Genomic DNA, 9,385 nt, shown 5'->3' with positions numbered 1-9,385 from the left:
GGGGGGGGGGGACAAGTGGGGAGGGCAAGTGACAGCAGGGGCAGTCACCAGGGGGACAGACATCATGGGGGAGTGAAGGCAAGGTGGGAGTAAGTGGTGGGGAGGCAGGTGCCAGGAGGCAAGTGGTGGAGGGGACAGGCAGCAGAGGGCAAGGTGCAGGGGGGGCAAGTTGCTTCAATTCCCCACAGCCTGTCCCCCACTGACACTGGATTTCCCTGTCACAGCAGTAAAGGGGATGAATTTAAAATGACCTTCCAATAGTAAGATTCTATACATGGAATATTATGAAACATTTATACATTTTCCTGTGTGTTGAATCAAATTATTGGGGTGTCATCTTAAATTTGAAGTAATCTTAGAGTCAGGTACATATGGTAATAATATGCCATGAATTAGACTGAGGCAAAAACAGCCTTGCCTGTTCTGCTTTGCTGATCATTGCTGATTTTCTGCTTTATGCAAAATGTATTGATCACTGATTTATTGGATTTGTTAGATGGAGGCTGAAGAAGAAGGGAGTAAAAAAGTATCAGAAGATGACTTTGAAAACTTACCTCCCAGCTATCACAATGAATCCAACACAGAAACCAGAATTGGTAACAAAACCATTCATACTCATCAGGAAATTGACAAGGTATGGGACATCCATTCTCTACGTCTAATGCTGTTTCAGATCTGCCTTTATAACGAGCAGATAGGAGCTGAAGTGAAAATTGATTAACGATTACTACTTAGTTATCATGGCAGTGAAATAAATCTCGTTGCATAATAATCCATGGTGAATGTGGAATACGTATTTGAAACTTACATAGAGCATAAGTATGATCACTGTTCAAAGCTTTCTTTGTTATGTTCTTTAGTACTAATTTGGCCTTCTGAAAAGATTATTAGTAGGATTCATCTTCAATGTTTTTTTCCAGATGTAGTCAAAATCCTGGGGCCGTAAAATAAAATCCCAGGGCCACTGAAAATACAAATAGGATTAACATTAGGAGGACATTAGACTAAATAGTAACAAGACTAAAATAGCATCCTAATTAATAATATATTGTTTCTGTTTTGCCATATTAGGTTATAGATAACAAAACTGGATCAACAGTCTATTCTGAGACAGTTATTACATCTATAAAAGATGGAGAGATCAAAAGGAATCATGTAAGTGAAGACCTCTTTCACCTTTCTGAAAATGAAACTAAAAATGTGAGTTAATTGTTCACAATGAAGCAATAGGATTTATTTAGCCCAAACACACTTTTAAATATTTAAAACAATACAACCAAAAAACCACATGGGTCAGTTAAACCAGTAATAATTTAACTTTACCAGGGAATATCAGTGGTAGACTGGCATTTTTTTTTATTTTTCCCACAGAAGCAAGTCAGATGGTAGTTGCTTTATGAATCAGCTTGCCCTATTATTTACACAAAACGCCTAAAGAAATCAGTGGGAGTCTTGCCTGAGAAAGCACAGCATGATCTGGCTTATATAGTTGTCACATCTGAAATTCAGCCATCTCTCATTTATGGAGAACACCAGAGTGGGTGGTTTCTTTACTGTGTCCTTTGGCGGTTGCATGGTGTCATTCAGTCAGATATGTGTCTCAGCAGCATTACCTAGCAGGCTTATGGCTATGAGAAATAAACTGGAATCCACTGTCTGAATGCATATAAAAAATCCCAGTAGCTTCTATTCTATAATATGTTTTGTTAGCTAGTCCCACAAGTTATATTATAAACAGGAAAGGAGAGTTCTAATACTGCGGTTAACAGTGATGGTTGATATAAAGACTTAATTTACATGAGCCAGGTTGAATGCTGTACTCTAGTACCAAAGCCACATCTTAGTTATACAGATTATTCCAATGAGTGCTAATAAATCTTTGACACCATAAAACTCCAGAGATATTCTTGGTCTTATATGTTATGAGAAAACAGTTCTGAGAGTTTTAGATGTTGGTACTTTTCATATCACTCTCCTACTTCTGTTTTTCACCTCCCTCTTTCCTTATTCAAATGGTTATAACAGTCATTTTTTCAAAGGTGACCATAAGTGGCCAGGTAACAGTTAACTATAAGAACCAATTCCCCCTCCCCTCTTCCCTATCACAACAAAACTGCAACTCAGTCTAATGTAAATACTGCAGAATGGGGTTGTGGAGTTTTATTCTAGCACAGGAGGAGAAAACAATCCTATGGCTGTGTTGTTTTATTTTTAAAAAGATGTTGGAGGTTGCTGAATGAGTTGAAATGTTAGTTACTACTTCTCTGACTACTCATAATGAGTATTGCATTCTGGGAAAAATCCTTCCAGGTAGAGTGGGAAAGGGGCAGGAGCAGTGCCAAACACTGGAGAGCAGGGGGTGGTCAGTCTTACCTGCCCTGGGGACTCAAACGATCCTTGCTGTTGAGGCCACGTTGCTCCCTGCCAGCCCCTGGCTGCTGCCACAGCATTTCCCAATCTGGTTGTTACTGCTACAGCACGGGGTTGCTGCTGTTGTTAAGGCAAAAACTCTAGGGGTTTCCATTCCTGCACTCCGTCTACATTGACACTTGCAGCTAGTACCCCACTTGCCAGCTCTACTACTTGGACTAGCTGTGATTTCATTCTTGCAGATGTTTGATACATGCATGCATTTACACTATTGTGAGGAGTCATATTGGAGACGCTGGTCACGTCTACATGAAACACTGACTGTGCGGTTGTTACTGCGCAGTCATTTAGTACTTGCATACACAGGTGCTAAATTACTGCACAGTAACTGGAGTCATTGTGCACTTGTGCAATAGTGTCACCACATGGTTTTTTGGTGATTCAGGATGTTTAAGGCCTGCGGGATTAAAGTGTTAGTGGGCAGAATGCAAATAAGGTGATCAGTAATGCAAGAAACTGTGGAACCATGTGATAAATTGAACTCATCTAAAGGATATCACTGTGCGTGCACGTGTGTGTACAGGATTTAGCTTTTCAGCTCAGAAAAGAATAACAATGTTAACACTAAAAAGGTAGTGGATCTAAAAACTACTTTTCTCATGATAAATCTTTTATTTATTGCTATGACAGCCTAGACTCTTGGATTTTGTTTTTGCGGTGGGCGTGGGCGTGTGTTTTAATATCCCTTCTAATGTTGATTTTGCTTTTGACAGATTAGTTTTGTCTCTTGTCTTGGTCAAACTGCTGGTTCAATCCTCCTGTGGGAGGCTGTACGGAATAATAAGATTCCTTTGTGTTTTACTGCTTCTTTATCTGATTTTCAAACTTGAATTTGGATTGTTCTCTTAGCATCAGTATGAAAACTTGTCTCCATGCAGTTGATTAAATATGAGATGGAAGAGGATAGTTATCTCAGTTTTACTGAGAGGTATTACTGCATTCAGATACGATGAACTTTTAAGAATCTCTCATTAACACTTTCATGAATGTTTACATTCACAATCCTGACAACTAGATAATGTAGGTTAGACTCTTCAGGTGGGTGTATGTTGGCAGTAATTAGAAATAACTTCTGTCTGACAGTTTGCTGGTATCCTTTTCAAAATTAAATTGGCTCCATCTACTTCCTAGTAGATGTGTGTCTGTCTGTACTGAGGGTACAATACTCCCCTCAAAACTGGTACCAACTTAAATGATTGTCAAAATTCCATTTCCCTTGGTTTCAATATCTAAACACTGAATAGATTAAAAGACTAAACCACTTGGTCATTCCTGGAGTCGGTCACCAGGGATACGCTGGCAGCCAGATTTTAAGTCTCACCACAGTCATGCTAATATGGTTATAGTGTCAGGGTATGTTGTTTCTTGGAACAGTTGTTGGATTTTCTCCAGCAAGATCCAGGAGACAGTTTAGTTTTATCTAACTGAACTTTTTCTCCCTAGGGCAGAGTACACTGGACTTCTATTAAAATAGTTGGCTTTATAGGAAAAATAATTTGTGGAGTACATATGTTGAAAACTGCAAAGATGCAAGTGCTTGCTGGCTTTTTTTTTTAAATTAATATGCCCTTGTTTAATTCTCTCATAGAAAAAAATCTATAAGATGTTAGCAAAGGCGACGCATATTAGATAAGGGAGACCAGGTAATGTCTTTAGGTTTTGCAGTTGTTTTCAGAAGGTAAACTTAAAATTGATTTGTATTTTTTAGTTGATTAAATTATCTCCAGACAAGTAAAATTGTCCTTATTTCAGCATATATATTTTTTATTGTATTATAGCTATGTGTTTGCTATTTACCCTTCAGCGTGCATGTGGAAATTATACTGAAGTTATCTGAAGTGCTGCATGCTAATTTTTTCTTATAACCCTTTTTTCCCCCCACGCTATATTGACAAAGGTAACAATGTTAATGATACAACACCATAGACTTATGGCTAGAACATATACAAAGTATGTTATTGTCTATAAAACTGTATTCTAATCCAAGATAGTTACAGTGTCTATCCCAGACTCTTCACAATAATGGGGATACTATAGTGCAGGCAAACACTAAAACAAGTTTTTAGGGCTTGGTGCAGCTCTTTAAGCTCCCTGGGAACAGACCCTCATTCCCTGCTTATGTATTTTAAGTCTGCAAGAGCACCCTGATACAACTTCCATATTTGCCAAACTGGTGGATAAGCTAATAACATCAAACAGGGCTTAGAGGGATTGACCTTTAAAGAAAGATTAAAGAGGAAAATGTGTGTTTATATTTGGCTGAAGGATGTCTGGTGGAGGCAACATAAGCTTCTAAATACTTAGAAGTGAGTTTACTTAAGGGAGTACAAGGGGAGAACACCACTGTGGGAGTAATGGAGTGAAATTAAGAAATAGAAAATTTAGGTTCTATAGTATGGAAAAAATATTACCAGCGAGATCTGTTAGGCTGAAGAATAATTTTTAAGGGAAGGAGTGGGAGCAGCATTGCATAGATCCTGGAAACCTAAAATGAAAAAAAAATAAAAAAAGGAACATTAGGAAACAAATTGCAGGAAACATTCCTTACTGAATGGAGCTGGACTGTGTGCCCTAAAACTTCATTTTAATCTCTAACCCTTTCCATGGATATAAGGCATTCATATAACATTGCTTGATATCTCATTCGCTTTCTGTGAACAAAAGTATTTCTAGAGCACTAATTCCTGATAAGAGGGCCAATCAAAATTGGAAGCAACATTGCAATAATATTTGAAGAGCAGCATCTTCAAAGTTTCCCTATGGGAAGTGAAAATTGCTCTTGAAGTAGGAAGGAGAGTTGGCCCCCAGGCCTACAAAGATCCTGACATTGTGGGTGTGACAGGGGCAAACTCGCAGTCCTAGTCACAGTGCTGGCCCACCATCTGTCTTTCAGCAAGCTGCCTGCCTTATTGTCTGCCACACCTTGCTGTTAAATAATTATGATGTTGATTAGGCAAGAAGCTGCCCTTCAAGCACCCTGCTGTTGACAGGTGGTAAACACACAACTTCTACCTCCCCCTATCATGTCCCATGCCTCACAGATGTCCTCATGAGTTGTGCTATGCTCTGGCTTGAGGCAGGGCCCAACTTAGTTCAGTGTTAGGCCTCTTTTGTACTGCCCTATACAGGGTCTCAGACATACCGCCTCCCTCTCACTGCTGGGGTCCCTAGCAGTCTGTCTGTGCTCACCAGGCCTCTTCCACTAATGCCCCATTTTGGGCCCCATTCACTCTGCCCTGTTCCCTTGAACGACCTCGGAGGGCCATCAGGCTCGACTCTACACTCCTCGTCCAGCCCTGGTGCAACCTTCTGGGCCTTTCCCGCGACCCTCATCTGAACGGTGGCTGGGCGATTAGCCAAATACCGGGCCAACTCCATCCCTGGCCCTTACTGAGTAACACAGCCCACTGGTTCTCAATTTGGGGCTAGCGACTTGCCCCTTTCACTTGCGGCACTATCTCTTTGCCACCTCTCACTGCCTCAGGCCCACTTGCAGCCTCAGGTGCCTGAAGGCTTCACTGGACCTCTCTGCCCACTTTCTCCCAGGGCCTCAATACACTCATCCCTTGGCCAGGGCCTCAGCTCAACTCTCGCCTCTTCCTGGGGCTCCAGGGTCTTACACCCTGATGGGCTCAGGTACTTCCCATGGGTGTGCATGGCCCCACTTCCCTCTGATGTTGTAACCCACCAGTTGGTGGGGGTTAAGGTGCCTCTACCGGGGAGGTAACTGGCCTGGCATTTCTTGGGGGCTGTTTTGCCACAAACAGCCCTGCCAGCCCACTCTTCTCCAGCAGGGAGCAGTTTCAAGTCATGCCCAGGACCAAGAGCCTCCTGCCATCCCATCTCTTCTGCCCTTACCTCCAAGATGTTGCTTGAGCAGCACCGAAACCTGTGGGTGGTCTTGCTTCCTCCGCTGCTGGCAGCAAACTGCTGCCCCAGGCCCGAGAGGCATGATCTTAAGATGGCTGCCTCATCAGTGCTGGCTTGCACTTGTCTGATGCCTGCTGTCCTCCGTAAAGTGGCAGACACCAAAGATGCTCTGCCACCCACCTTCCCCCTTAAAATGGTTCCTGGGAGAGGTTTCCCCTGTTGCTCATACCACAGAGCTGGCAACAGCCCTTAAGTGGCTAATGCCTTGCTGGTGCTCCACCACAGTGAGCTATTTGGAAGTGTGCCAGTACACAGATATTTGTGTGCACTGATGTTATTTACGTCATTTTAGTCACTGTATTTGCATTTTAGTACCTGCTCAGCAGCATCAACTGGCATGTCATCACAGAGCTGTTCCTAGTTTCAACATGGAAAGACAAAGACATTTCAGTTTTTGGAAACAGATTGGATTTACCTGAATGATTGTGAGTTTCCCCTCTAAAAGCAGTGTCAGGAAGCCATAGGCAGGGACACTCAGAGGATTATCTGGCTTCCAGATGGGAGGCTGGGCTGGCTGAAATGTTCTGGAGGGAGTGGCAATGAGGAGACGTGGACTGGAGGAGGTCCCTGCTGGAAGGGAGCTAGCTGTGACTGGAAGGGGAACCATTCTGGGGGATTTCTGTAGAAAAATTATGAGAGCTAGGTAGTAATCCTCAAGTAGGGTAAGGACTTTTTCAGTTTTTGTCAGGTTTGTTTGCCCTTACTCTGTTGTCAAAATATTTGATCACCTTTTCTCTCTGTGCAAAACACCCTTTTGTTTACTTCCTATACAGAGCCTTAGAATGGAGCCTTTGAAAATCTGTTCTGCAAGTTCTTTCATTGCTGTCTAGATAAAAGATTTGAGAGATAATAAATGCTCTTTGGAACCAAATTTCCTGAATCCCAAAGGGTGGTTCATCCTAGTACTCAGTTTTACATAACAAAATAAGCAGTTTGTTTAATAGTTGATGAGAAGTGCTCAGAGCTTTTTGAAAGGGGTAGGTGTTACTATTTTCTAGTTTAATTCCTTGCATTTCTTTCAGATTAGGGTGGAGAGTGTGTCTTAAAAAATACAGCTAATGACATGTTGTTAAGGTGCTTTGTGGGTTGAGAAGAATTAAATTCCTGACAAGCTTTTGGTTTCAACAGTATTCAGGTGGATGCAAATTGCTGAACTTATTAGAATAGCAACTGTTTATATTTTCATTCTCCCATATCCAGGCTAGGCACAGTGGCTTCACAAAAGCTTAAGATTTATGTTGGGAGTGGCTAGAGACTGTCCAGTTTTTTTAGGGGTTCAACTTGTAGACCCCAATTTATAAAGAACTGTAGATTATCTCACTTTGTACATTTTTGCTAGCCTTACACAAAATTAAAATGCATAGTAAATACAACCATATTTTAAATGCTTTAGCAATCCAAAACTTAAACGCTACACAACTGCCACAACAAGTTAACAGACACATCCCAAGTGTATCTCTATTCTCTGTGCCAGATCTGACTGAAATCATTGGAAGTTTTTCCACTGACTACATGGTATTAAAATATTGTCTTCTAATAGGCAGAACTGAAGTCCTCACCAGAATAACCACAGTTTCATTCAGTTTGCCATTAAAGTTGTTTGTAGTTACTATTTTTGGTTCTACATATGTCCTGCACCTGGACCAGGAGTCTAGGTTTATTACAAGGGCTTCTAAATGTTACGCTAATACAAATGGGGAGAGGTGGTTAGCCATATTAGTCTAAAGTCAGGCAGAAGGCAGGGCAGTGTGGCACCTCAAAGGCTAACTCATTCAGAAAGGCAGAAACTTTCCTAGGAGACATTCATAGATACAGATTCGTAGCATCTGATGAACTAGGCTGTTGCATAAAAAGCTCATGCCTTTCTGAATAAGCTAGTCTTCGTGTTACCTTGCCCTGCCTTCCACTAATACAAATAAGCAAGTATGGGGACTGTAGCTAAGATTAGAAATGTTCTTTTACCTTTTAATTGGGAAAAGTGAGTGAGAGTTATTTGTCTGCTGTTGCTTTTACAGGATATCCCTACAGATTAGTTTAAAAGCCTAAGAGCTCTGGCATCAAAAGGTCAGGTTATAAATACAAAAATGCAAAATATCTTTCCCTTATTTCTCTTTTTCTCCTAGACCCTAAAGCATGTATGGCATCTTTACTTATGTTTATCAGTATACTGTATATTATAAGTAAGCTCCCTAGGGTGGGCATATTAATAGGTATAAAATAAGACAGTCACCAGCTACATGGCTGCCACTATATGAGTTATTATAGAACAAAAAGGAAATTCTCTCTCCTCTGGACAGTGTTTCACTTTGACTGGGTACTGCCGTAAGTATCTGCTTGAATCTGCATTCTTTCTGACAGAATAGCTCAGATGATATTCTTCCCACATGGAGGACAGAAGATTATCTGAGTGTTTCAAGTCCCTAGCACGTTAACCAGGCTTCTTGCCAGTTCTGACACTGAAATCCAGTTACTGAGAGGTGCCGCATTTCTGAGAGGTGCCATTTATGTTTCCAAGCTAACATTCCCTTTCTCAGGTTTCGACAGGGATTGAGAGGCACTTGCATAGATGTCAGATAAATATCCAAGGGATCTTCCATTACTTTAGGGGCTTGAGGTTCAGTGGAGTGAGTAGATGTATGGGGTAAGGGACCCTTACCAACCCACTGATGCTGGATCTGTATAACGTACCAAAAATACTGTATAATTTATTTTCTCATGGACAAATTTAATGTATGTTAGTCTTTTCCTCTCTTGCAATTACAGTTCAGACTTGTGTGAAACTACTTGCACCACAGTGACTGACTCTGGTAATACCACATCAGGGTTGAAACATTTTATCTTTCTCCTGTTTTACTTACTTTAATTTATACTACAAATGAAATAAGAACAAGCAAGTGATACATGTAAAGGGGGAAATAATCTAGAATAAAAAACAGAATTTGCACTACTGAGATTGTTTTTATACACAGAGAATAGCTGAACTCACATACTTTATTAATATAAAATCTCTATTTCTAATTTAAAA

At 40.9% G+C, this 9,385-nt stretch overlaps 1 protein-coding gene across 2 annotated transcripts in view; it reads left to right on the top strand.

Moving 5' to 3' along the window:
• The window catches only part of DKK3 (dickkopf WNT signaling pathway inhibitor 3), a 45,749-nt gene that overhangs the window by 5,716 nt on the left and 30,648 nt on the right, over positions 1–9,385 (top strand). For both annotated transcript variants that reach the window (XM_019552185.1, XM_019552184.1), the window contains exons 2-3: positions 497–634; positions 1,072–1,155. In XM_019552185.1, the coding sequence (XP_019407730.1) occupies positions 497–634; positions 1,072–1,155 (222 nt within the window). The remainder of the gene's footprint in view (positions 1–496; positions 635–1,071; positions 1,156–9,385) is intronic.

This window comes from Crocodylus porosus, unplaced genomic scaffold, assembly GCF_001723895.1.
Source record: "Crocodylus porosus isolate Cpor-Errol unplaced genomic scaffold, CroPor_comp1, whole genome shotgun sequence".
NCBI classification, from domain to species: domain Eukaryota; kingdom Metazoa; phylum Chordata; order Crocodylia; family Crocodylidae; genus Crocodylus; species Crocodylus porosus.
Note: the sequence above shows the minus strand (reverse complement) of the source record. Positions and strands in the feature narration are given on the sequence as shown.